The 27,381-nt window shown below is 39.1% G+C and overlaps 2 protein-coding genes across 3 annotated transcripts in view; one reads left to right on the top strand and one right to left on the bottom strand.

Moving 5' to 3' along the window:
- Positions 1 to 4,644, bottom strand: part of EXOC5 (exocyst complex component 5) — a 47,712-nt gene extending 43,068 nt beyond the window's left edge. The window contains exon 1 of the mRNA XM_067734677.1: positions 4,467 to 4,644. Within this exon, the coding sequence (XP_067590778.1) occupies positions 4,467 to 4,493 (27 nt within the window). The 5' untranslated portion in view covers positions 4,494 to 4,644. The remainder of the gene's footprint in view (positions 1 to 4,466) is intronic.
- Positions 4,645 to 4,802: 158 nt separating this feature from the next.
- Positions 4,803 to 27,381, top strand: part of AP5M1 (adaptor related protein complex 5 subunit mu 1) — a 28,745-nt gene continuing 6,166 nt past the window's right edge. For both annotated transcript variants that reach the window (XM_067734682.1, XM_067734684.1), the window contains exons 1-7: positions 4,803 to 5,247; positions 11,680 to 12,325; positions 16,970 to 17,197; positions 17,777 to 17,916; positions 18,642 to 18,727; positions 18,818 to 18,936; positions 21,796 to 21,892. In XM_067734682.1, the coding sequence (XP_067590783.1) occupies positions 5,174 to 5,247; positions 11,680 to 12,325; positions 16,970 to 17,197; positions 17,777 to 17,916; positions 18,642 to 18,727; positions 18,818 to 18,936; positions 21,796 to 21,892 (1,390 nt within the window). In that variant the 5' untranslated portion in view covers positions 4,803 to 5,173. The remainder of the gene's footprint in view (positions 5,248 to 11,679; positions 12,326 to 16,969; positions 17,198 to 17,776; positions 17,917 to 18,641; positions 18,728 to 18,817; positions 18,937 to 21,795; positions 21,893 to 27,381) is intronic.

The raw sequence follows: 27,381 nt of genomic DNA, 5'->3' as shown, positions 1-27,381 counted from the left end.
CTCCAGGTAAACAGTATCAGAATTAGAGTGAATTGTAGGACACCCAGTCAGTGTCTATTGGAAAATTGAACTGAATTGTTGTGGAAGAAAATCCCCACACATCTGGTGTCAGAAATGAAGTAATACTGAGAGTAGTGGTAGAATGTTGAGAGAAGAAAGAGTTCTTTTTTTTTTTCTTTGACTCCCCCAACTAGATTTTTAACTCAAACCATCTTTAACTCCAGGACCTGGAAGGATTTCTGGCCTAGGGTAGGTAAAGTAAGGTAAGCTAAATGTTTACTGAATGAATACATTTTCTCATATACATGATACTGTAATTGGTGGCGAGGTTCCACAAACACTTGTTTAATAGCTAATATGTCTAAAACAAGTAGCATTTCAGCACCCTGAAGGTAAAGGAGTGGTCCTTACTTGTATATCTCATGTTCATTAAACATATTTAAATAGTTAATTGAACAAGAGAATAAGTCTTTTTCAATAAGTCTGTTTAAATAGCTTTTGTTACTTAGTTTGTAAATCTAAGAGAAATAAATATGTTTTTACACAAACGTGTTCTTAGCTATTCAAATTCTAATCTGGAAGTCAAATAGCCATTGTCACCACACTCAAATTACATGACCTCAAACACTATTATCAAGGCATCTACGTTTACAAGAAAGAAAAAAAAAATCAAATTCCTAATCCTGGCATTTAGGACCTCTACAATTAAACCCCGATTACCTTACATAGCACTCTTCTTCTTCATGCATGCTATATATTTCAGCTAAAATGAACTCTTCCCTTGTCTCTGGGGTCTACAGTTACCTCCCTTTATATCTGGACTTTTATCGTCTTGTCTGCTTTATACATATATATATAGTTATATATCTATCTTCTCTTCCCTTATTTAACAGTAAGGGCGAGTTCTATATATAATTCAACATTTTCCAAAGTATGTTCCATAGAATTCACAAAACTAACAGTAGAAAGTAAAACAGGCTCATGGTCAAAGAAGTTTGGGAAATGAACTTCTTAGAATATTTAACATACTAAGGTATATTGTAAATCTCTAATGAAACAAAGCATGCCCATACCCCAAACTTCCTTGGGCTCTGAACCATTTGGGTTTTTTGCAGCACATCTCATAGGATTAATATGTATACAGCACACCCTTTGAGACATGCAGCCTCATTAACTTAGTAGGTACTCAACAAATAGTTGTTGAATGAATGGGTAACGGACCCTACTTAACAAAGAACTTTCCCATAAAGGTAGCTTGCCCAAGCAGAAGAATAATCATTGTCTCCAGAAGAATGACAGGAGAGAAAAATAGCAAGTGAGAAGGGAGTACAATGTTCTCAGTAGTGCAGTGAAAAGAGAGGAATACTTATGACAACAAAGAAAAAATTTACTATCTCCGCCACTTTTTATAAAGAGGACATAATCCAAACCACATAGGAATTCCTGTTTAGAATGTCCAACCTGAGGTGATCATTTAGAAACACTGCAGACAGAACTTTTAAACTATTTCTGTCAATTGAGGAAATATCTGGTAGTTTGATTTTGTTGTATGAAGGTGTTTGTTAAAAAGGAAGTCTCACAGGACCAATAAGATTTTAAAAGAAACAGGATTAACACTTATGAAATTTCATGGATTCAAAACATAATTTTGTATTGATTTAACTTGTTTTTCAATGTGAAAAAATTAAAACACAACTCAGTTTATTGGTGCATTAAAGCCAGGATGCAAAAACTAAATATCCTTGACTACATCCTGACCTCTGTTTTCCACAGTTCTCCAGCTGTGACTAGGAAAGGGAAGCAAGAGAAGAACTCCTGACTTTCCTACAACCTAGGTCCTAAGGCAAAAGCAACAGGAAATGGCGGTGACAAACGAAGTTTGGTTTTTGTTTTCTTTTTTTCCTTCTCCCTCTAAAGCAAGAGACCAACTTTTCACTTAGGGATGAAAACTTATTCAAGAGTAGAATCCACTGTAGGGATGAAAAGATAAATACACTTCTTAATCATGACTATTTACCTTTAATTGTAACTATTAAAGTAATATGCTTTTTAAAAAATTTTATTTATTTATTTATTTATTTTTGGCTGCCTTGGGTCTTCGTTGCTGCACGCGGGCTTTCTCTAGCTGCGGCGAGCGGGGGCTACTCTTCGTTGCAGTGCAAGGGCTTCTCACTGCGGTGGCTTCTCTTGTTGCGGAGCACAGGCTCCAGATGCGCAGGCTCAGTAGTTGTGGCGCACGGGCTTAGTTGCTCCACAGCATGTGGGATCTTCCCGGACCAGGGCTTGAACCCGTGTCCCCTGCATTGGCAGGCAGATTCTCAACCACTGCACCACCAGGAAAGTCCCTAAGGTAATACGCTTTTAATTTTGATGAAACAACATACTACATATGGTCAGGAAAGAGAAAGTCACATGAGTTAAGATCCATAAGCATGTTCAAGGTCGTTCTATGAACGCTGTGGACACAGGACTAGTCTGTCTCTATCATCACTGGTAAGTGAATATTACCTGCTATCATAACTGGAGTCACTGAGTTAACTTAAACCCTAATTTAGTTTAACTACTTTACTAAATGGCAAGACCCTAGAAAGCTAAATATACTACAGATATTTCTCTACCTCCTCTCCTTCCCCCGTGGTGGGGGCAGGGGAAACAGAAATCAAATATATTTTCAAGGAAGTATATGTGGACTCATGGAATCAAACATTCAAAGAAAAAAAAGACAACTGGGAATGTCAAGCAGGATCCATAAGCCCAAAGGTTAATGCCTTCTGAACTGTATGACAAAATAACAGTTTTCTATTAATAGCTGGCTGGTCCCATATTTCATTATATTAAAGGCTTCAAGTTCATAAATTGTTTTCTACCTTTACAAAAATGTGAAAATAAAACAAGGAACTACAGAATTACTTAGTATCTTGCTCAGGAACACACAGTAAAAGCTTGTAGCAAAAAGAATGTCTCCCTGCTCCTGTGTCAATCAATAAACAGATGGCACAATTTTGGAGTTAAGAGAAATTAATGTAAAATATATCCCTACACTTAAATCCGAGGAAATGTAATTAATATTTCCCAATTCTTTCTTACAATTATATTTCTTCACTCATAAATTACTATCTTATTACAACTTATTATAAAAATGGCATGTACTATTCCTCAATAAATGCATTATCTATCCAAAAGCTGATAGAAACCCAAAATATAGTTAGCTAACAAATGAAAAGTTCCCAGTTGTTATATAAACTGTGGCATTCAAATTTTAAGCCAAAAAAAACCAAACAAAACCTGCTGAATCTCACGCAGAAAAAAGGATCCAATTTTCACTTATGGAGAAATTGTCTATTGTCAACTTCAGTCTTCTTAATTATTTCTTACACTTTTATTATTCAATATGAAACACAAGCACACATCAAAAAGGTTCTTCCTTCCCCTTCCTTCACATCTCAGTTTTCATTTCTGTCACAAAAGAAGATCCCTTACACGTTGTTAGGTGGTCTAATTAAAATTTTCCTATTCTATTATCTCAAGCATCACAGATTCTCACACAGGATTCCCCTAAACTGAATTTTAAGTTTTAGAGACTGAAAACGGTCCAAGAAACACATTAGAATCTCACTGTCTCACGCGTAAGGATTCTTTTTATTTTTTTACATCTTTATTGGAGTGTAATTGCTTTACAACAGTGTGTTAGTTGCTGTTGTATAATAAAGTGAATCAGCTATACATATACATACATCCCCATATCCCCTCCCTCTTGCGTCTCCCTCCCACCCTCCCTATCCCACCCCTCTAGGTGGTCACAAAGCACCGAGCTGAGGGGGGTTATAATACACTTCAATTCCTCAAGACCCGAACACAAATGTTAATTTTAGTTTTGACTTCCTTCAGTCGGAAAGGGCTTAGTAGGCCTTTATCGTCGTAAAAAATACTACAGCCTTTTCAAATGGAAGGGTAAACTGGTAGGCAAGTGAGCGCCGCTTCCAACACTGGCTAACGTAGTCATTACTCAACCACCAAAAGCGCCTAGTCGTCCCAATCTCAAGGCGGGGGGGGGGGGGGCCTAGAATATCACGCGGGGATCCAGGCGACAAGACGGGGCTCGCCAGACCTGGATCAGGATCCTCTTTCCGCGCCCCAAGTCAGCCCTTCCGAACTCTCATCCCGAGTTCATCTTCCAACGCCCAAACCCCGAGGCTCCCTTCCAGCCGTGCGGACAAAACCAATGCTCCTCCGCTGGGACTCCGGGATTGCTCCCCTGCCCACCTCCCCACCCCGGTCCCCAAGCCACCCCTCCCCCCTTTCACGCTCCGCCCGCGCCGACACGGGAGCCACCACCCCACCCCTTCCCCTTCTCACCTTCCTTCCCCAGGGCTGCTCCCGCAGCCGCGAACGCCCGCTCCTCTGCCCGCCCACCTCGCTGCTCGCACCCCGGGCCCGCCACTCCCTGAAGAGCTGCGGAGACCCACCTCGAACAGCTCGGCCGTCGTGGCCATCCCGGCCGGCTGAGAGGCTCGCCTCGTACTGGATGCCGTCTCTTCTTCACATGCTGCGCCTCAGCGGCGCCGCGCACAGGTCTCTGCTCGGCTCGCCAGCTCCGGCTCCCGGCCGCCGCGGGCCGCCCCGCTCCCCGCAGAGCCCAGGCGGGGCGGGAAAGCGGCCATGAAGCGAAGCCGCAGACGCCTGTCAGCTGCCTCCCGGCGCCGCCCGCGCCGCTCCCATTGTCACCGCCTCGTACGCCGGAAGTGGAGCTGCGCGCGCCCGGGTGGCTGTTGGGAGGGGCCGGCGAGGGGGAGAGCAGCAGGCGAACCGCGAAGAGGCTCCCCGCGCGGGCGAGTGAGGCATCATGATCCTTGCGGGCTACCGTCCCGGAAGTGGACTCGAGGGGAAGAAAGTAGCAGGGTTGGTGGGGAGAAATAGATTTCCGGAGGTTTTAAGGGCGGATTCACAGAACTTTTTGTGGCGTGTGTTGTCCAGCGCGGACTCAGAGGTTTTAGTGACTTCACCTGAAGGAGTTAGCTTCTCTGCTGAGCCCGACCTGTCTGTGGTGGGGCAGAATGTGGCTCTAGTTGCGTGAGCCTCGGGGCTTCTGGTAAAAGAAAACGCCTGAGAAAGCCGGTCTGCGCTCTTCTTCGGTGGCCACCTTAGCGAAGAGCTGATGTCTTAGTGGCTTATCATGGCCCAGCGGGCAGTGTGGCTCATAAGCCACGAACCGGGAAGTCCACTTTGTGGCACCGTCAGATTCTCCAGGTAAACGCAAATCTAAATCCTCAGGCGTGATGGATCGGACAGATGGATGGTGTAGCATAGTTTTGTGATGCTGTGTATCCCTGGTCCGACACCTGGGCAAGTTACTTAACATTTGTTTCATCTGTTAAGTGGAGATTGTAATAATACTGCCTCATAGTGTTGTGAGAATTAAATGAGTTGATGCCTGGCACATTTTAAGTATTATGTATTTTCTTATATTAATGTTACTGTATCGTAACTCCACCTACGTAAGATTGATGTAGAGATGACGAAAGGAAAGGAAACTTCCTGAGCAATAAACATGTTTCACATTTTTCTACTTTAATAAAAATCATTCAAGGACATTTTAACTCATTTTTATGGAAAGTTCTTGCTGAGCAGTATCAGGCTGTTACTTTCAGCTTATAATTACTTTTCATTCCCAGAAATTCTCAGATAGTTTACTTTAAAGTTCCTAATTGTTGAAGAAAATTGAAAAAGTACAAAAAATTAAACTGAATTCACTTTTTTAAAATGGTGTGAGCTGATCTGGTTCCACTTTTAGAATTTGCCGCGTTTTATCAAACTAGCTCTGTGAAGAGAATATACAGTAACTCACTGTAAAATATGGGTGGCAATTGAGTGATCTGTTTCACCTTTTGTTCTCAGTGGTGGACAGTTCTTTCTTGCAAACATTCATTCTTCCCTGAGAAAAGCTCTATAGTGAAGTAGCTAGTTCTGAATCCAGATTGAGGCTGACAAAGATGAGTGTAATTTTAAGGAAAAGTGGTAGGCAATGTGGATATGAAAAATTCCCTCTTTCCTACCTTAACAATTTTTGTTACTGAAGGCATCCAGCCTTGGAGTTTACCATTTTCTCTGGGATACCTGGCTTACATTTGTTGTTCTTCTTGTTGTACCTCAGGAGGTTAATAATCTTCAATATGGTTCATCAGCCTTATTGGTCCATCCATCCTAGGTACTCCTGCTTTACTTATATATTCCCTTTGGTATCTTTATCCTTTTGTTTGTGTGTTTGTGTATGTATTTTTCAAATTATACAATTAAGTGTGCTATAGATGTCATTCCCTTTTCTTACGCTTGTCAGATTTCTCAGCACTATTTTTAGGAAACATCCAGTTTACTTTGTGTTCATCTAGGGCAGCACTGTCCAGTAGAATTTTCTTCAGTGATGGAAATGGGAGATGTTCTAAATCTATACTGTCTAATATTGCAGCTACTGGCCACATGTAGCTGTTGAGTTTTTAAAATGTGGTTATTGTAACTGAGGAACTCAGTTTTTAATTGTGTTTCATTTTAAGTTTAAATAGCCATGTATGGCTAGCAGCTACTATACTGGATAGTGCAGATCTAGGCCATTGAATCTACTTGCTCTGTAGTACTCCATGGTTTACATCTGTCACATTTTACATCTCCCCTTCCCCTGGTGATGATCTCCCAGATTGCCCCCGACTCAGCTATCAAAACGGTGCTGCAGTAGATAACCTCAGACAGTTACATGGGGGCATATCTATACTGATTTTGACTAAATATTACCAATAATTAGCTCCTCAGAATTCTTTGACCAGTCTAGACTCTCATCAGCAGTATCTATTCTTTCCTAACACTTACTCCACTATTTGCCAGTACTGGTGTAAAGAATACCTTACTTTCATTTGCATTTCTCTGTGTAGCAATGGCCTTTGGGTTTCCTCTTATGTGAATTGCCTGTATATATCAGTTGTCTGTTTTTTTCTGCAAGAGTTGCTGGTTTTTTCCTGTTAACTTGTAGGAGTTCATTGCGTAATCTTGATATTAGTCCTATGTCATTTTTAGCTATTATAGATATTTTATCTTAACTTATTGTCATTGTCAATTAACTTTTCATTACCCTCGGTTAAACAGAAATCCCTAGTTTTGTTGCAGTCAAAGTAGTTAGCCCTTTGGGGGAATTTGTTGAAGTCTTTTCCTACCTTTATTTCCCGAAGATATCTTACTACATTATTTCCTCTTGACTTTATCATTTTCTCTATTATATTTAGGCCTTTAATCCGTCTGTAGTCCATCTCTGGATGTGGTGTTAAGTAGTATTCTCATTTTGTTTTTCTCTATGCTGTGGGGCAGTTTTCCTGACATCATCTTCCAAACAGTATGTATTTTTTTCATTGATTTCTGGGCCTGTTGGTAGTAGTTTATTATGTCTCCCATATAAACATTGGTCTGTCTCAGTTCTATTACTTTGTTCTTTGCCAGTACCATAGTGTATTTATATCTGTGGCTTTGTAGCTTATTTTAATATTTCGTAGAGGTAAGATTTTTGTACTGTGTACAATAATAAGTTTCTTGAAGAAGTTGTGCTTGTTTTCAGAGTTCTTTCCCACTGTGCTTAGAATATTTCAAAAGAAAAATTCTTTTTGTTTGGGTGGACTTTTCAACATCTCTATGAAGGCAGCAACTTGGGTTCAGATAATTCATCTGCCACTTATTTAATCCTGTATCATTGAACGAATTAGTTAGGTTTTATTTTTTTTTCTGTTTTCTGACCTCCTGGGGCCAGAGTTAGAGCTAAACAGATATGCACTGGCCTTTTATCCACATATTTGCCAAAGGGTGATGGCCATCACTTAAGATTTAAGAATGCAAATGATCTTTCCTCTATCTAGCTACTTTTTCCCCACAACAGAACTTGATTTAGATTCTGGTTTAGAGATTTGCTGTCTGGATAGATAGTAACAGTACCAGCTTAAGTCTAGCTTAGGTTGGTATTGTTCCCTATAGTTGCAGGGCCATTTAAAGTTCAAGTCCTGTTTTAGAAAAGGCCTAGAATAACTCTGAAATGACAGGTTGAGTCATCCGGCAAAGTATTTATTGAACATATATTGAGACATTCTGTAATAAGATCCCAGACAAACTTATTTTTGCAATTTCAATCATGAAATTCTTACACTTAAGAGAACTTGAATTATCCTCTAGAGGATAATAGTCTGGGCTAGAGTTCAGTCCAGAGTTTTTAACTATCCTTATCCAAAGACTAAGAGGAAGAAGTGGCATTCACCTGCTAGGCCATTACTGGAGGGCTAGCTAATTCTTCCCTTTCCTCAATCAAGAAAATGCATCAGAATGTAAATGAGTGAGGTTCACTAATACATGGATAACTTTGAATACATTCTTATTTTTCTTTTTTAGAATTATTAGTAGTATTAGTGAATTAGTAGAAAAACATTATTTGGCTAGGTCTGTTCTTGATTCTTGATGAGAATTGCTTATATGTTCTTTAGCCACTCCCTTATTTTACAAATAAGAAGACAGACTTAGGGAAGTTAGGCAATTTACACAGAAGTTAATAGCAAATAAATGACTTTGTTGTGGACTTTGGAGTGGAGAGAGAAGGAATTGGGAAAGTACTTTTTTAATTAAGAAGATGTGATCTAACATTTTTGTAAATTTCTGTTTCCCCAAAAAAAGGATGAATTAGTAACTTACTGTTCAGGATAGAGCATGCAAACCATAAAAGATTATTCATTTTATTCTTTTTGTTACCTCATAGTATCTTCCAGGTCCATAGAGATAAACCACTATTACTAAGATGCTCTTACATGTTTTTGTAGGGGTTGGCAAGAAGACTCAGGGTACCAAGTGTACTCAGGATACTAGTGAACCCACAATGTGGAGGATTAAATTGAACCACTTTTTTCCATCATACTCTACTAAGATGGAATCAGAAAAAAAAGTCCTGTGGTGGGGTGGGAGAAATTTATGAAGAGGGTCAAAAGGTATACTCTTTCAGTTATAAAATAAATAAGTCATAGGGATGTAATATACAGCATGGTGACTATAGTTGAATTATACTGTATTGCATATTTGGAAGTTGCTAAGACAGGAAGTCTTTTTTTTTAAATTTATTTAATTTATTTATTTTTGGCTGTGTTGGTTCTTCGTTGCTGCGCGCACTTCATTGCGGCTACTCTTCATTGCAGTGCACGGGCTTCTCGTTGTGGTGGCTTCCCTTGTTGTGGAGCACGGGCTGTAAGCGCGCGGGCTTCAGTAGTTGTGGTGCGTAGGCTCAGTAGTTCTGGCTCCCGGGCTCTAGAGCGCAGGCTCAGTAGTTCTGGCACACGGGCTTAGTTGCTCTGCGGCATGTGGGATCTTCCCAGACCAGGGTTCAAATCTGTGTCCCCTGTATTAGCAGGCAGGTTCTTAACCACTGCACCACCAAGGAAGCCCCAACAGGAAGTCTTAAAAGTTTTCATCACAAAAAAAAAAAAATTTTGTAACTATGTAAGGTGATAGATGTTAACTAGACTTACTGTGGTGATCATTTTGCAATGTATACAAATATCAAATCATTATGTTACATACCTGAAACTATTGGGTTGGCCAAAAAGTTCCTTAGGTTTTTAAGTAAAAATAAAAGACACATTTTTCATTTTCACCAAGAACTTTATTGAACAAGGTATTCACTGTTTTGTTCCACTACCTTCTGCCATTTTTCAAGCAGCTTCATAATTCCATCTTCCCAAAACTTTTTATCTTTTTGAGCAAAGAACTGTTCCAGGAGCCTTTTACAGTCTTCCAGGGAATTTAAATTTTTTCCATTAAGAGAATTTTGTAAAGACGGAAATAAATGGAAATCCTGGAAATGTCTGGTGAATACGGCGGATGAATCGGAACTTCCCAGCCAAGCTATAACAGTTTTTTCCTGGTCATCAAAGAAACACGCGGTCTTGCGTTATCCTGATGGAAGATTATGCGTTTTCTGTTGACTAATTCTGGATGCTTTTTGTGGAGTGCTGCTTTCAGTTGGTCTAATTGGGAACAGTACTTGTTGGAATTAATTGTTTGGTTTTCCAGAAGGAGCTCATAATAGAGGACTCCCTTCCAGTCCCACTATATATAACATCACCTTCTTTGCATGAAGACCGGCCTTTGGTGTGGTTGGTGGTGGTTCATTTCAGTTGCCCCACGATCTCTTCCATTCCACACTATTGTACAGTATCAACTTTTCATCACCCATCACAATTTGTTTCAAATACAGAACGTTTTTGATATGTTTCAGTAGAGAATCGCATGCGGAAATACGGTCAAGAAGGTTTTTTTCACTTAAATTACGTGGAACCCAAATACCAAAGCGATTAACATTACCAAGCTGGTACAAATGATTTTCAAGACTTGATTTGGATATTTTGAGTATGTCGGCTGTCTCCAGTGTGCTATAACATTGACTGTTCTCCGTTAATGTCTCGATTTGATTGCTATCCACTTCAACTGGTCTACCCAATGGTGGAGCATCGTCCAGCAGGAAATCTCTAGCATGAAACTTTGCAAACCATTTTTGACACGTTCTATCAGTCACAGCACCTTCTCCATACACTGCACAAATCTTGTTTTTTGCGTTTTAATTGTGTTTTTACCTTTCTTGAAATAATAAAGCATAATATGCTAAAAATGTTGCTTTTTCTTTCTTTTTCAATATTAAAATGGCCACACAGAAATTCTCCAATTTTGATTTTTTTTTTAAATGAACACTGAAGTTAAAGACAACTAAGCACTACTAGAGCCACCTTATGGAAAAAAACAAATGAACTTTTTGACCAACCTAATGATATAATGTTATATCTAAATTATACCTCAATTAGAAAGTGGGGGTGGGAGGAGAGGGAGGAAGGGGAAAGGAAAGACAAGACAAGAAAATCTTCTTTGCAGCCTTATCTGTAACAACAAAAGAAGTGATGTTTCTACCAATGGGGGTCCAGATAGATTGCAGGTCCTTAACCCAATGGAATACTGTGCAGCTGTAGCTTTACATGACCTAACTTGGAAAGTGTAAAAAGTAAGTTTCACTGCAAAATGTATCATTCTGTTTTTTTAAAATGACAGTGTGTTTATGTTTATGCTTTAAAAGCATTGAAAACCCTCTAGAAGGATGAAACAGTAAACCCTTGGCAGTGGTTACTCCTGGAGGTAGGATTGAGTGGGGAGAAAGATGTTCCTTGTGATTAAAAAACAAAGGAAAGGAGGAAATAAAATAAATTTTTTTTAAAAAGATAAGAAAGAAAAAAAAGTCCTTATAGATGCCTAAAATGTATACAGGTATACACACCTTGCTTAAGTGTGAATCTGAGCGGCCAAAGGCTAGGATTTTGAATTAGAACCAGGTACTCTATTCTACCTATTTAAAAAATTAACTAAATTGAATTTTTTTAGATAATAGATAATGATACTTTATCATTTGAGATATATCAAGTACACAACAGGTAATTGTTTTAGAAAGAATTTAACATGTAATATAATATTTTTTTGGTTGTGGTTTTTGTTTGTTGGTGTGTGTATTTGTTATTGTGTGTTTTGTTGTTATTAGTGTTTGCCTATGTTTTGTGTTTGTTTTTAGGTTTTGAACTTGCAGTTTTATTTTACTTGCAGGAATTAATTATGGTTTTGTTTCCATTAATACAGACGGTATCCAACTGTTGAAAAAAGAGCCAAAGTCTTCAATGGAGCAAGTTATGTGCCTGTTCCTGAAGATGGTCCCTTCCTTAAAGCACTGCTTTTCGAACTGAGATTATTGCGTGATGATAAGCACTTTTCGGAGAGTCGTGATAGCTGTTCACACATCAATAAAACATCCATTTATGCACTCCCGATAGGAGGTGAAGAACTCTGGCCAGTTGTTGCTTTCATGAAGAATGGCATGATATACGCTTGTGTTCCACTGGTTGAACAAACTTTATCCCCTCGTCCACCATTAATTAGCATTAGTGGAATTTCACAAGGCTTTGAACTTCTTTTTGGGGTACAGGGTTTTCTTTACTCAGGTCAAAAAAATGACAGTGAGCTAAATACAAAATTGAGCCAGTTGCCTGACTTGCTTCTACAGGCTTGTCCCTTTGGCACTTTGTTAGATGCCAACTTACAGAATTCATTGGATAGTATTAATTTTGCTTCTGTTACTCATCCACAAAAACAGCCGACCTGGAAAGCTGGAACATACAAAGGAAAACCACAGGTTTCTATTTCTATCACTGAAAAGGTAAAATCCATGCAATATGATAAACAGGATATAGCAGATACATGGCAAGTCATTGGAGTTGTCACTTGCAAGGTGAGATTTTCTCTGGTACTTGTTTTATCATAGCACTTAACATTTATGGAGAAAAGTAAAATTTGCCGACCTTATTTTACATCATAATGTGACATTCTTGATTCTTATAAACAGCAGTCATTAAATGTTATGTTCACGTGAAATTTTATAATGTTATCTTTTTGCATTTCTTACTAATTATACTGGCTATATGCATTTGACCCTTGAACAATACAGATTTGAACTGCGTGGGTCTACTTCTACGTGGCTTTTTTTCACTAAATACATACTGCATTCGGTACTATAGTATCTGCAGTTGGCTGAATCTACAGTTGGCTAAATCCACAGATGCGGAACCTCGGACACAGAGTGCTGACTGTAAAGTTTATACATGGATTTTGACTGAACAGAGGGTCAGTGCCCCTAACCCTCGCATTGTTCAAGGGTCGACTGCATTGCTGTGTAATGAATTGACCTGTTACCACAACCAATAAACATTTATTATACTCGTAGTTTCTGTAGGTCAGGACTTCAAGAGCAACTTAGCTGGGAACTTCTAGTGTGGAAGTCTGTCACAGTCAAGAGTTCAGCTGGGGCTATAGTCACCTGAAGGTATGACTGGAGCTGGAAGTTCTACTTGCAAGGTGACTCAGTCACATGGCTGGCAAGTTGGTGCTGATTATTGGTAGGAGACCTCAGTTTCTTTCCATGTGGACTTCTCAACAGGCTGCTTAAGAATATTCTCACAACTTGGTGACTGCCTTCCCTTTGATCAAATGATCATACAGACAGCCAGCCACATGAGGCACAAGTGAAAGCTATTCTTTTTATTACCTAGGCTGAAAGGTCACATAGTATCACTTCTGCCACTTTCTGTTCATCAGAAGCAGGTCACTTTGTCTGGTCCACGTTCAAGGGGAGTGGGATGAGACTCCATCTTTTGAAAAGAGTAGGGTCAGAGAATTTGTGAAAATATTTTAAAGTCACCATACCTACTTTCCATTTTTCCTAGAGGGGGTGAAATTGACAAATCTCTGACTTAATATCTGAAGCCATTTTCAAGGGCTCACGTTTTATTTAAACAAGTCACTAGGTTAATATAGGGTTCTGTGGTTTAAGGTTAGGTAATAGGAAAAAGCAATGAAAATAACAATACAGTTAGCAGTGATCAGTGCCACATTCAATAATGATCAAAAATAGAGCCCCTCCAAGAGAATGTCTACAAGTACATATTAATATTCTCAGGTGTCTGTTTTTCTGTTATCTTCCTTTATTTTCTGCACTTATTAATATAAACTTTTTATATATCATATCAATGTTGAGTAGTTAAGTGCAAATCCAATAGATAAAAGTAGATTTCAAGAACAGAGAATGAGAAGAGTCCTGGCAGACAAATTGGGTCTTTTTTTTTCCTTTTTAACCTTAAAGTGACCTAAAAATTTATGTGCCTGTTTTAAACTCACTTCTATTACGATCAAAAATACATTCCAGGGCTTCCTTGGTGACACAGTGGTTGAGAGTCCGCCTGCCGATGCAGGGGACACGGGTTCGTGCCCCGGTCCGGGAAGATCCCACATGCCGCGGAGCGGCTGGGCCCGTGAGCCATGGCCGCTGAGCCTGCGCATCCAGAGCCTGTGCTCCGCAACGGGAGAGGCCACAACAGTGAGAGGCCTGCGTACCGAAAAAAGAAAAAAATACATTCCAGTTATTAATTTTAATAGAAATAATTATCATAAATGTCTCCAAAATTAAGGTGTTTACAGATTATGTCATTCATACCTCTTAAAGCAGTTGAATCTACGTTTCTTGTAAGTTCTGTAAAATACAAGTAGGAAAATTCACTGTCTCTGTTTTTCATTCTGTAGTAATGAACAGGGAATATGTTATATATAATTTAATACTAATTAATATTATGCTATTTAAATATCTCAGCTCATTGATAGGCTGACCCTAGTTTATTGCTTCTGGGAATTTTAGATTGGCTCCTATTCTTGGTCTAATACAAATGATCATTATGGGAAACTTTCATCTTTAAAAAACTTTTTTCTAAAAATAAAAATAGTGAGGGTATACTGAAACTCATGAACTAAATGTTTCTTTAGGGTTGTATGTAAATAGTATAACTGTTAGCCAAACCATTTTTAAAGTATTTAAAGGAGTTTTATTATGAAGCCTATTGTAAATGGAAATAATTATCTTCATTTTATCTCAATCCTAGTAGGAAACCTGGTGAACCAAAAGCCAGTGGACTGAAGTTCTAATCCTCATTCCACCACTAATTTCTCTGTCTCTTTGGAAGACTTACACAATTTTTTCAATCTTTTCTCTTTTTTTTTTTTTTTTTTTTTGCGGTACGCGGGCCTCTCAATGTTGTGGCCTCTCCCGTTGCGGAGCACAGGCTCCGGACGCGCAGGCTCAGCGGCCATGGCTCATGGGCCTAGCCGCTCCACGGCATGTGGGATCTTCCCAGACCGGGGCACGAACCCCTGTCCCCTGCATCAGCAGGCGGACTCTCAACCACTGCGCCACCAGGGAAGCCCTCTCTTCTCATTTTTAAAATTAGATAAGGACCTAGGTTGCTTCTGTTTGTATAATTCCTAATTAAAAGTCCAGATCTACATATGCCAGATTGGTTTAAAAGGTAGTATACAGATTTCTTCTAGAATGGATGTCCTCATCCCGTAGTGAATGGCTAGTGCTCTGGTATTTCAGATGCCTAGACAGCAGATAATTTCTTGGTTATTTCCATAATGGTTGCTGTTTCTCTGATTCCTTTAATTATGTTAGAGTGTTAGAGGATAATAAGTATAAACCGAATATTTTAAAATGTTGATACTATTTGCTACTAGTATTTGTTCATATATTATCTCCATAAATATCTGCCAAAAAATAAAACTTTTTTCTTTAATTCTTGCTATCCACATATAGAGAGTGAAGCAGCAGATGATTTAAAGTTGAAAATACTAAAATGTTCTTAAGTTTCATAGTAGTTATTTGGCATTTTTATTATCAAATGGGATTGACGTTATTCTAACTATCACTGAAAGACCTTTATAAGTCACTAATTATACATGGTACTGTTCATAATGCCTGCCTGCTCTCTAAATGCTTGCATTATACAGCAGATATATTCATGAATTCACACATATGTCAAGTGGTAGATTAAAAATATAAAACATTTCCTATTAAAATTGCGAACCAAAGGTACGGTTCATAATTATAAAAAGATATCCATTCAGCAAACATTATTGGAGTATCTCTGGCTGCGTTGGGTCTTTGTTGCTGCACATGGGCTTTCTCTTGTTGCAGAGGGCGGGACCTACTCTTCGTTGCGGTGCGTGGGCTTCTCCTCACGGTGGCTTCTGTTGTTGTGGAGCACGAGCTCTAGGCGTGCGGGCTTCAGTAGTTGTGGCACGCGGGCTTCAGTAGTCATGGCTTGTGGGCTTCAGTAGTTGTGTCTCACGAGCTCTAGAGTGCAGGCTCAGTAGTTGTGCCACACGGGCTTAGTTGCTCCGCGGCATGTGGGACCTTCCCAGACCAGGGCTCGAACTCATGTCCCCTGCATTGGCAGGCGGATTCTTAACCACTTCACCACAAGGGAAGTCCCTGGAGTATCTCTTATACTTAGCAATGTACTGGGCACTAGAGATACAAAGAAAAATATAATAATTCTTGCTTTCAAAAACTTAAAGCTTAAAGAAGGAAACAAACAGGGGCACAGACATTTGATCTCACCTCTAGAGAGCGGGCAGTTAATGCATAATGCAGACTATGTATATGATAGTGGAACTAGCTGCTTGCATTTGGAGCTAAGCATTATACCTACTGAGTTCCACCAACTCTTAAAATATTGTACAAGTCTAGCCAAACAAAACTTATCAGTAAGCCTTATATGCCTCAATTGGACAGTTGTAATTGGGTGCTTTAATAGAGGTAAATGTCAAGTTTGAGTTATAAAGGAAGAGCCTGACCGCCCACCGCCGCCCCCCCCCCCGGCCCCCAGCACATACCCAAGTAAGGTATATCAGTCTGGCTGGGTCAGAAAAAGAGCCACTACAGATTTATGGGAGTAAAGGTGTTTAGTATAGGAATGAGGGCTTACTTACGGATAAGAGGAGCTGGGAGAATAAGTCTCTGATCCTCTGACAGTCCCCAATGTGTCTCCAGCATTACTTGCAGGGTAGAAAATGATTAAAGAGGTAGATGGGAACCAAACAGCAAAAGGCTTTAAAAGTAATACAAAACTGAGGGGGAACTATTGAGAGGTTTTGACATGGATACAATATAATTAGAATTATGTTTTATTAAGATAGCTCTAGCATTGATGAAGGATGGATTGATTAGAGGAAAGTGAGTCTAGATACACTTAGAGGGCTATGACAGAAATTGTAAGGGCCTGTACCAGTGTAACAGGAATGAAGAAAAGTTGCTTTTTAAGGGTTTTAAATGTAAGCAGAGGGCTCTAGGAAGGCTCTCCTGGTCTCTGGCTTGGGTGTCTGAGAGCATGATAGAATCATTAACCAGAACACAGAAAGCAATGAGAATAATACCTTGAGAGAAAAGTGAATTAAGTTGTGGAAAGTGACTCAGATAAATTAAGAAAGGCCTCATTCAAAAGATGTATGCTTCAAAAATCTTGGTAATATCTGTTTGTTTGTGTTGCAGTGTGATTTAGAAGGAAGTATGCCAAATGTTACCATCAGCTTGAGTCTCCCCACCAATGGATCTCCACTTCAGGATATTCTGGTTCATCCTTGTGTGACATCTCTCGACTCTGCCATTCTGACTTCTAGTAGCATTGATGCAGCAGATGATTCTGCATTTAGTGGGCCTTACAAATTTCCACTCACTCCACCTTTAGAGTCATTCAACTTATGCTACTACACTTCTCAGGTAAACAACCTTGGAGAAGTTGGGACTTTGCTAATCTTCATATTTATGAATTCTGTTGTGAGCAAATCATCCAAACAAGAACTTTTAGTCCAAACAAGAACTTTTCATGAGTTATTTACCAGAAGATTCAGATTGTTTCGCTCCGATCAGTTATTGATGACCCATTAAGCTACTGCTGATCTGGGAGGGTTGGGGAGTCAAGATACAAGCAGGGCAGCAGAAACTGTGGGCGGGTGTCAGTGATCAGTATGTCTAGTGCACGTTCTGTGTTGCAGGTTATAGAGACCCTGGAGGAAGGGAATCTGAACAAGCAGGAGTAGGAAAAAGAATGTATCACACACCTCTGTAAGGCACCTTTCTCACCTCTGGAAATAGAAAGAGATGCAAGAATCCCTGACCTTAGAAGGAATGTAGCTTCATCATCTATTATCAAAATAACTTGGAGTAACCCATTAGTCATTAAAGTCATATCTGTATATAATGACTATATTACTGCAAGGCTTTTTTCTCCATCACCACTGATATTTTAGACCCATTAACCTGAGAATTATATAAAAATGTGTTTATGTTTGTTTCCAGGTCCCTGTGCCACCAATTTTGGGTTTTTATCAAGTAAAAGAGGAAGAAGTACAACTAAAAATAACAGTTAATTTAAAACTTCATGAAAGTGTGAAAAATAGTTTTGAATTCTGTGAAGCTCGTATACCTTTTTACAACAGGTAGGAATAAAGTAACATAATGCCATGATCTCTGCCTTCTTTAGTACATTCCCACTGCCCTATAATAAATTGTCTTGGTTTTTACCTTATTTTTAAGATCTAAAAATTTTATGTTATTCAAATGTATGCTGATTCTTAACCAAAACATTGTCATAAAAATAATCTCTTTATTTTTAAATATCGTCATTTTTCTGGTTAAACTACTTGCTAGTAAATTATAAACTTCAGCCAGTGTAGCTTCTTCAGGGTTTATTTTACTACTGGCTTTATTTCTAACAATTTTCTGTACTCAACATACAGATCAAGCCCAACTAGAAAACCTGGTGAATTAATATCATAAGATTGCTTCCTTATCAGTTCTACTTTTAAGTTTGTCCTACAGAATAGTTCTTTTCAAAGGATACATAAATATATAGTAAAATCACAGTTTTAATGTTACGTCAATCTATGTGCCTGTATTAATACATTCTGCATGACTTTGTAGTTATCTTTAGAATTAATAATGAAATGTATAGCATCACTAAAAAAATGTTTATTGTGTTTCTGTGTTTTCTGAGGTATAATATTCATTATTTATTCTACTCTATTCTGCAAACTTGAATACAGATCTGCTTTTATGTTGTCCTTGTATTAAGTAACAGTAGCAAGATTTGACTTAAATCTCTTTAAACTGTTATATCTATGATTATTTTTTTCTTTCCATTTTGTCCATTTCTTTTTTAAAGAGGTCCAGTCACACATGTGGAATACAAAGTTAGTTTTGGCCAGCTTGAAGTATTTCGAGAGAAAAGCTTATTGATCTGGAATATTGGTAAACTAGGTTTTGTTTATTTTTTTTTCATTCATTTGCTGTAGAATCTATTTAATTTATAATAGTTGATTGATGTATTTCTGTTTTTAGGACAGAAGTTCCCAAAATCAATGGAAATTAGTCTTTCTGGAACTGTAACTTTTGGAGCCAAGAGCCATGAAAAGCAGCCATTTGACCAGATTTGCATTGGAGGCACAGCGTATTTAAAGGTAAATATATTTATATGGCTCACTACATTAGAAGCCTTTCCTTTTGTTCCAAATTGCATATAATTGATTTTTAATGTTTCCTAACATTTTTTTGTTTTTGGAGTTCTGTTCTTTTTGTCTAAGTCCTCTGTTAGATTTTAGTAAGATTCTTTTTGTTTAGTAATCACTTTCTATTTCACTTAATACTTTAAAATTTTTAAGGTGAAAGAATTATGTAAAACCTAAATACCTCAACTTAACCTAGTTCTACACAGCTCTTAGATATCACATTTTAGATTTGTGTAAAAAGAATGTAAGATGTAGTCTTTGCCCTCTAGGGATTTTTCAATGATGCATGTCAGTAACTGATCAGGACTGACTGCTTTTGGTCTTTCAAAAAAAGACTGAGCACTTCCAACCAAAGTGATCAAGGAAAGCTTTGTAGTAGAGATGGAGTTTAGGCAAAACTCTGAGGCTCAGGTAAGCATCGATATGAAGCCTTGAATATTAACTCTCGTTTGTATAGGTGAAGAAATGACTTAATCACAGGAATGAAGGATAACAAGGCATGTTTAGGAACCAGTGCTAGAAACAGTAGTCACACAGAAGTCTGAATAAGTGATCTAGGTCTGGATTGTAGAGAATTTGAATCTGGCTTTCATTGCTTTGTTAGAAGATGTTATACTTTCTTTGAGTACGGGAGTGGTCCTCCAGAAAGCGATACTTTATGAGGATCAATCTGAAATGGATGTGAGGAAGGTGAGTGAAGAAAAAAACTAGAGACAAAGAAACTATTTTTTAGCTATATTAGTATTTCATCTGAAAGGTAGTAAGTTAATAATGCTGAACTAGTGTAGTGTCACAGAAAGAGAAAGGAAGGGAGAAAAAGGAATAGAGCTGTGATAAAGGTATAGCCTTTAATCTCAGTAATTAAGTAGAAAGATAAGAAATAGTTTTAAGTCAAAGATGATGTCATTAAAAAATTGTGACTTAGACCAGACTTGAAGCTCCAGGAGGGCAAAGACTGTGTGAATCTCATTCATTCATTGTTTTATTCCCAACATCTAGTTCAGTACCTAGCGCATAAATATTTGATGAATGGATGTACATATTTAGAAGAAAGTTCTGTATCTTAGAAGAAATGTGGAGAAATTTGGGAGGGAGTGGGCTTCATATCACATATGTTGCTGGTAATAGCAATTTACCCCAGTATAGGTGTCCAGTAGGTGGCTTAAAACCCAAAGCTTGATTCTCAAGAGAAAGCTCAACTGTTCTTAGGATCTAGGAGTTATCCATGGAGAAGAAATAGTTGAGGCAGTAGAAATGAATAAGGTCAGAAAAAGATAAGAGAAAATAGGAGGAAGGTTCAAAAGAATCAGTGAGGGAAAGTGAAAATGCGATCAGAAAGGTAGCAGGAAAACCTAAATAGAGTAGTATCAAAGAAATCAAAGAGAGATTGAAATCTATATGTAAAAGCAACTAGGGGAAATGGTAGTGAAGTCAGAAGTACACTAGTGATATTCATTTCTTCTGTATTGGCTTCAACTATGTCCATGAGCTTTGTTTCAATGATTATTATAGAAATTCCCTCTTCCAGATGTTTTTCAGAAAAAAAAGTGAGATGTTACTATACTATATGTTTTTCAAAGGTAGGGATTATGACTCTTTTATTCATTTTCATCACCTAACCAGTTATAGCCGCATCAAAAGCGTGTAGTACGTATTTGTGTTCAATGAATAGATTTATTTTTATAATATCTAGTTGTGTGGAAATCAACCTTGTCATAACTTCCAGCATCCAGAATTATACCAAACAAGCAAGCAAAAGCCCTTTACTATTAGATAATTTGAGTTGCAATAGGGAAGAAATTGCTGAGAAGATCTGAAAATTACATCTATGCCTGTGATCAGTTAGTTTGGCAATCAAAAGGAGAAAGATAGGAAAAGAGAGAAATTTGCAGGGAAGGGAGAAGGAAGAAAAAAAGTATAGAAAAGCTATCAGGATATTGCCAAATCAAAAGCTTTTAGCAGCAAAGATGAGAATCACAGCAAAAGGAGGCAGGAGTTCTGTAAGAATAGACCTTTCATGGTTCATGTGAATATCATTGTGGCTCAGAGACAGCCCAACACTATGCCTTCAGAGAAGGTACTAATGGCCCTCTCTATTATAGCCCAATATATTAATTGGCATTTATACTGATATCACCACATTATCAATTAAATCCAGGAACTTACATTCATTCATTACATTTTAGAAAGGTTAGTTATGTAAAAGTTAAATTTTAGTTTTCTGAAAAATTAAGCAGAGCGTTTCATTCCCTCCAAACACCAGATAAACTGGTGTTTCTGTTTTAGTAATTATTTTATTGTGTTCTGCTAAAAGGTGTATAAAAGAATTATGATCTGAAATCTATCACAGCCACATAGCCTTAGAGATAGGAGAGAACATACAGAACACCAAACACCATAGGGGAAGGAGCACCAGCTTTTGTAGTCAGGCAGGTCTGAGTTCAAATGCCAGCTCTACTACTTACCTACTGGGACGCTAAGTGTTTCCATCTCTGAACCTCAGTTCCCTCATGTGTAAAATAGGGATACCTTGCAGTGCAGATTAGAGTTTATATTAGTGAAGGGCCTGGTATGTGTTAAGCACTTCATAATGGCAGCCTTACAAAGAAACGACCCTAATGCAGAAGGGAAAGGTGAGTATATATGTGTGAACATGTGCACTCGCACGCAAACACACACAGTATTATTTGTGATTTTTATTTTGTGAACTCTGTGAAATAAATTCCTAAACTTGTGTCAAGGGAAAAAAATGTGACCATCATTTTTACCAAATAATCACCTTAATTTGGTACATTTCTCTTCTTGTTCTAGCTTCATTTTAGGATCTTAGATTATACACTCACTGGGTGTTATGCGGATCAGCATTCAGTTCAAGTTTTTGCATCAGGAAAACCAAAAATAAGTACATGTAAGTTGTACAGATTCAAACTAACTTAAGGTAACTAAAGTGGTGTTATGTTATTATTAACTAAGATAAAATTAAAATATGACAGAAAAAGATCAGAGAATAATACCGATTTATAAAAATTCTGGCCTAATCCATCCTGTGTAACAGTTTATGTACATTGCCCTCTGCCTTCTCCTATTTGTAAAGTGGTCTGGATGAGCAAGGATTGACATAGAGGTGGGCTCTAGTCTAAAGTTGGATTTGCTTTGCTCTGCTTATAATTTACTTCTGGGCAAGTTAGTGAACTTCTTATTTAGTTTCCTCATATATAAAACGGAATTAGTAGTAGTATTTACCTCAGGGTTGTTAGGAGGTTTAAATAAAATCATATCAACCATGCACTTAGCATTAATGCTTAGCATGTGGGATGGATTCAATAAATGTTAAGTATGATTATTACTTAAAATTTTAAATATTTTTAGCAAATGTTGTAGTCAATGAGCATTATTTAGTACTCTGTTTTACCAAAAGGAGGGTAAGAGAAATGTGTGTGTGTGTGTGTGTGTGTGTATACACACACACACACACATATAGTACAAATGGAAATATAGGGAGGGGAAACAGAGCAATTTGTAGATGAATTCAAAATTATTTAATTCAGATCAAATATAGATATGTGGCATAGAACAAAAAAGTAGCTAGAATGAGGTAGAGTTAGATAAACGTAAGCAGCAACACTTTTGCCTCATATATTAAGGGGAATAAAGCTATTTAGGTAAGTATTTCTTAAACTAAGGGTTAGGGTCCCTAGGAAGGATAAGACAAGACTTTGTACTTGAAAGTTTCTAAAGAATTACAGAGACTTCCGGGAAGATGGCGGAAGAGTAAGACGCGGAGATCACGTTCCTCCCCACAGATACACCAGAAATACATCTACGCGTGGAACAACTCCTACAGAGCATCTACTGAACGCTGGCAGAAGACCTCAGACCTCCCAAAAGGCAAGAAACCCCCCACGTACCTGGGTAGGGCAAAAGAAAAAACTAAACAGAGACAAAAGGATAGGGACGGGTCCTGCACCAGCGGCAGAGAGCTGTGAAGGAGGAAAAGTGTCCACACACTAGGAAGCCCCTTCGCGGGTGGAGACTTCGGGAGGCGGAGTGGGGGAGCTTGGGAGCCGCAGAGGAGAGCACAGCAACAGGGGTGCGGAGGGCAAAGCGGACAGATTCCAGCGCAGAGGATCGGGCCGACCGGAACTTGCCAGCCGAGAGGCTTGTCTGCTCGCCCGCCGGGGCGGGCGGGACTGGGAGCTGAGGCTCCGGCTGTTGTCGGAGCGCCGGGAGAGGACTGAGGTTGGCGGCGTGAACACAGCCTGCGGGGCGTTGGTGCACCGCGGCTGGCCGGGAGAGAGTCCGGGGAGAAGTCTGGAACTGCCGAAGAGGCAAGAGACTTTTACGTCCCTCTTTGTTTCCTGGTGCACGAGGAGAGGGGATTAAGAACGCTGCTTGAGAGAGCTCCAGGGACGGGCGCGAGCCGCGGCTAGGGGTGCGGAGCCCAGAGACGGACGTGGCTAGGGCCGCCCAGAGCGGCTAGGGCCGCTGCTGCCGCCACCGGGAGGCCTGTGTGCGAACACAGGTCACTGGCCACGCGCCCTTCCGGGGAGCCTGTGCAGCCCGCCACTGCTGGGGTCCCGGGATCCAGGGACAACTCCCCCGGGAGAACGCACAGGCGCGCCGCAGGCTGCAACGTCTCGCCGGCCTCTGCAGCCGCAGGCCCACCCCACACTCCGTGCCCCTCCCTACCCCCCCGGGCCTGAGTGAGCCAGAGCCTCCGAATCAGCGGCTCCTTTAACCCCTCAGCGGCTCCTTTAACCCCGTCCTGTCTGAGCAAAGAACAGACGCCCTCCGGCGACCTACACGCACAGGCGGGGCTAAATCCAAAGCTGAGCCCCTGGGAGCTGTGAGAACAAAGAAGAGAAAGGGAAATCTCTCCCAGCAGCCTCAGAAGCAGCGGATTAAAGCTCCACAATCAACTTGATATACCCTGCATCTGTGGAATACCTGAATAGACAACCAGTCATCCCAAATTAAGGAGCCCTGTGGATGAAAGGCTCTTGGGGCTGCAGCCAGGAGTCAGTGCTGTGCCTCTGAGGTGGGAGAGCCAACTTCAGGACACTGATCCACAAGAGACCTCCCAGCTCCACATAATATCAAACAGCAAAAATTTCCGAGAGATCTCCATCTCAACGCCAGCACCCAGCTTCACTCAACGACCAGCAAGCTACAGTGCTGGACATCCTATGCCAAACAACTAGCAAGACAGGAACACAACCCCACCCATTAGCAGAGAGGCGGCCCAAAATCATAATAAGTCTACAGACACCCCAAAACACACCACCAGACGTGGACCTGCACACCAGAAAGACAAGATCTAGCCTCATCCACCAGAACACAGGCACTAGTACCCTCCACCAGGAAGCCTACACAACCCACTGAACCAACCTTAGCCACTGGGGACAGACACAAAAAACAACAGGAACTACGAACCTTCAGCCTGCAAAAAAGGAGACCCCAAACACAGTAAGATAAGCAAAATGAAAAGACAGAAAAACACACCGCAGATGAAGGAGCAAGATAAAAACCCATCAGACCTAACAAATGAAGAGGAAATAGGCAGTCTACCTGAAAAAGAATTCAGAATAATGATAGTAAGGTTGATCCGAAATCTTGGAGATAGAATGGACAATAGAATGGACAAAATGCAAGAATCAGTTAACAAGGACCTAGAAGAACTAAAGATGAAACAAGCAACGATGAACAACACAATAAATGAAATTAAAAGTACTCTAGATGGGATCAATAGCAGAATAACTGAGGCAGAAGAACGGATAAGTGACCTGGAAGATAAAATAGTGGAAATAACTACTGCAGAGCAGAATAAAGAAAAAAGAATGAAAAGAACTGAGGACAGTCTCAGAGACCTCTGGGACAACATTAAACGTACCAACATTTGAATTATAGGGGTTCCAGAAGAAGAAGAGAAAAAGAAAGGGACTGAGAAAATATTTGAAGAGATTATAGTTGAAAACTTCCCTAATATGGGAAAGGAAATAGTTAATCAAGTCCAGGAAGCACAGAGAGTCCCATACAGGATAAATCCAAGGAGAAATACGCCAAGACACATATTAATCAAACTGTCAAAAATTAAATAAAAAGAAAACATATTAAAAGCAGCAAGGGAAAAACAACAAATAACACACAAGGGAATCCCCATAAGGTTAACAGCTGATCTTTCAGCAGAAACTCTGCAAGCCAGAAGGGAGTGGCAGGACATATTGAAAGTGTTGAAGGAGAAAAACCTGCAACCAAGATTACTCTACCCAGCAAGGATCTCATTCAGATTTGATGGAGAAATTAAAACCTTTAGAGACAAGCAAAAGCTGAGAGAGTTCAGCACCACCAAACCAGCTCTACAACAACTGCTAAAGGAACTTCTCTAGGCAAGAAACACAAAAGAAGGAAAAGACCTACAATAACAAACCCAAAACAATTAAGAAAATGGGAATGGGAACACACATATCGATAATTACCTTAAATGTAAATGGACTAAATGCTCCCACCAAAAGACACAGATTGGCTGAATGGATACAAAATTTACAAGCAGCTCATGCAGTTCAATGTCAGAAAAACAAACGACCCAATCCAATAAATAGACCTAAATAGACCTAAATAGACATTTCTCCAAAGAAGATATACAGATTGCCAACAAATATATGAAAGAATCTGCAACATCATTAATCATTAGAGAAATGCAAATCACCACTACAATTAGATATCATCTCACACTGGTCAGAATGGGCATCATCAAAATATCTAGAAACAAAAAATGCTGGAGAGGGTGTGGAGAAAAGGGAACCCTCTTGCACTGTTGGTGGGAATGTAAATTGATACAGCCACTATGGAGAACAGTATGGAGGTTTCTTAAAAAACTAAATATAGAACTACCATAGGACCCAACAATCCCACTACTGGGCATATACCCTAAGAAAACCATAATTCAGAAAGAGTCATGTACCAAAATGTTCATTGCAGCTCTATTTACAATAGGCCGGAGATGGAAAAAACCTAAGTGTCCATCATCAGATGAATGGGTAAAGAAGATGTGGCACATATATACAATGGAATATTACTCAGCCATAAAAGAAACAAAATTGAGTTATTTGTAGTGAGGTCGATGGACCTAGAGTGTGTCATACAGAGTGAAGTAAATCAGAAAGAGAAAAAGAAATACTGTATGCTAACACATATATGTGGACTCTAAGGGGGAAAAAAAAAAAAAAAAGGTCATGAAGAACCTAGGAGCAAGACAGTAATAAAGACACAGACCTACTAAAGAATGGACTTGAGGATATGGGGAGGGGGAAGGGTAAGCTGGGACGAAATGAGAGAGTGGCATGGACATATATACACTACCAAACGTAAAATAGATAGCTAGTGGGAAGCAGCCGCATAGCACAGGGAGATCAGCTCGTTGGTTTGACTAACTAGAGGGGTGGGATAGGGAGGGTTGGAGGGAGGGAGACGCAAGAGGGAAGAGATATGGGAACATATATATATGTATAACTGATTCACTTTGTTATAAAGCAGAAACTAACACACCATTGTAAAGCAATTATACTCCAATAAAGATGTTAAAAAATAAAAAAAATAAAAAAAAAAAGAATTACAGAACTCAGAACTACTGAATTCTAAGGAATTACCTGTGAATGGCAATAATATATTCTATGTAATATAACCAGAATAAGCCATATTCTTTACCTCCATACATCCCTGTGCTTTCTCCTACATCATTTTTTCATTGCTTTTTAGAGAAATTCATGTATATGGAAGAGTCTTCATAATGCTTTTTTTTTTTTTTTTTTTAAATGAAGGCACAATACAGTTGTTAGTTTGGACAAACCAGCAGTTTTGTCTAAATGCAAACAGACCAGTATTTTAGGTTGTCTATGGGAAATATGTTGTCTCTTTAGATAATGTTTAAAATATTGTATCTTATTAATATTAACTAAACATATTGTAGTAATTTTCAGAGATTATAATACAGAATGGGATGTTTCAGTAATTCACCTGCTTCTTAATATATGAATGAAAGAGGTCACTTTAAATGCATAATTATGACCAATCTTTTATTTCCTTCTTCTATTAGTTTCAGAGCATAACTATCACTTCGTGCAACTATGTAAAAACCTTTATTTTGCCATCATCTTGACAATAAAATCTATATTCATAATATACAACTTAGTTCTGAAAATAGTTTAATAATGCTAATAATCTTAATTTAAATAATAATAGCTGATGTTTACTGCTTACTATGTGCCAGGCACAGTTCTGAGTATGTAATGTGTGCTAACTCATTAATCCTTACAGCACCCTACGTAAGTGTTGTTATCTCCATTTTACAGATGAGGATGTTGACGGAACAGAGAGAATAGGGTCACATAGCTAGTAAAT

This window comes from Pseudorca crassidens, chromosome 1, assembly GCF_039906515.1.
Source record: "Pseudorca crassidens isolate mPseCra1 chromosome 1, mPseCra1.hap1, whole genome shotgun sequence".
NCBI lineage: Eukaryota > Metazoa > Chordata > Mammalia > Artiodactyla > Delphinidae > Pseudorca > Pseudorca crassidens.
This window is presented reverse-complemented; position numbering and strand designations above follow the sequence as displayed.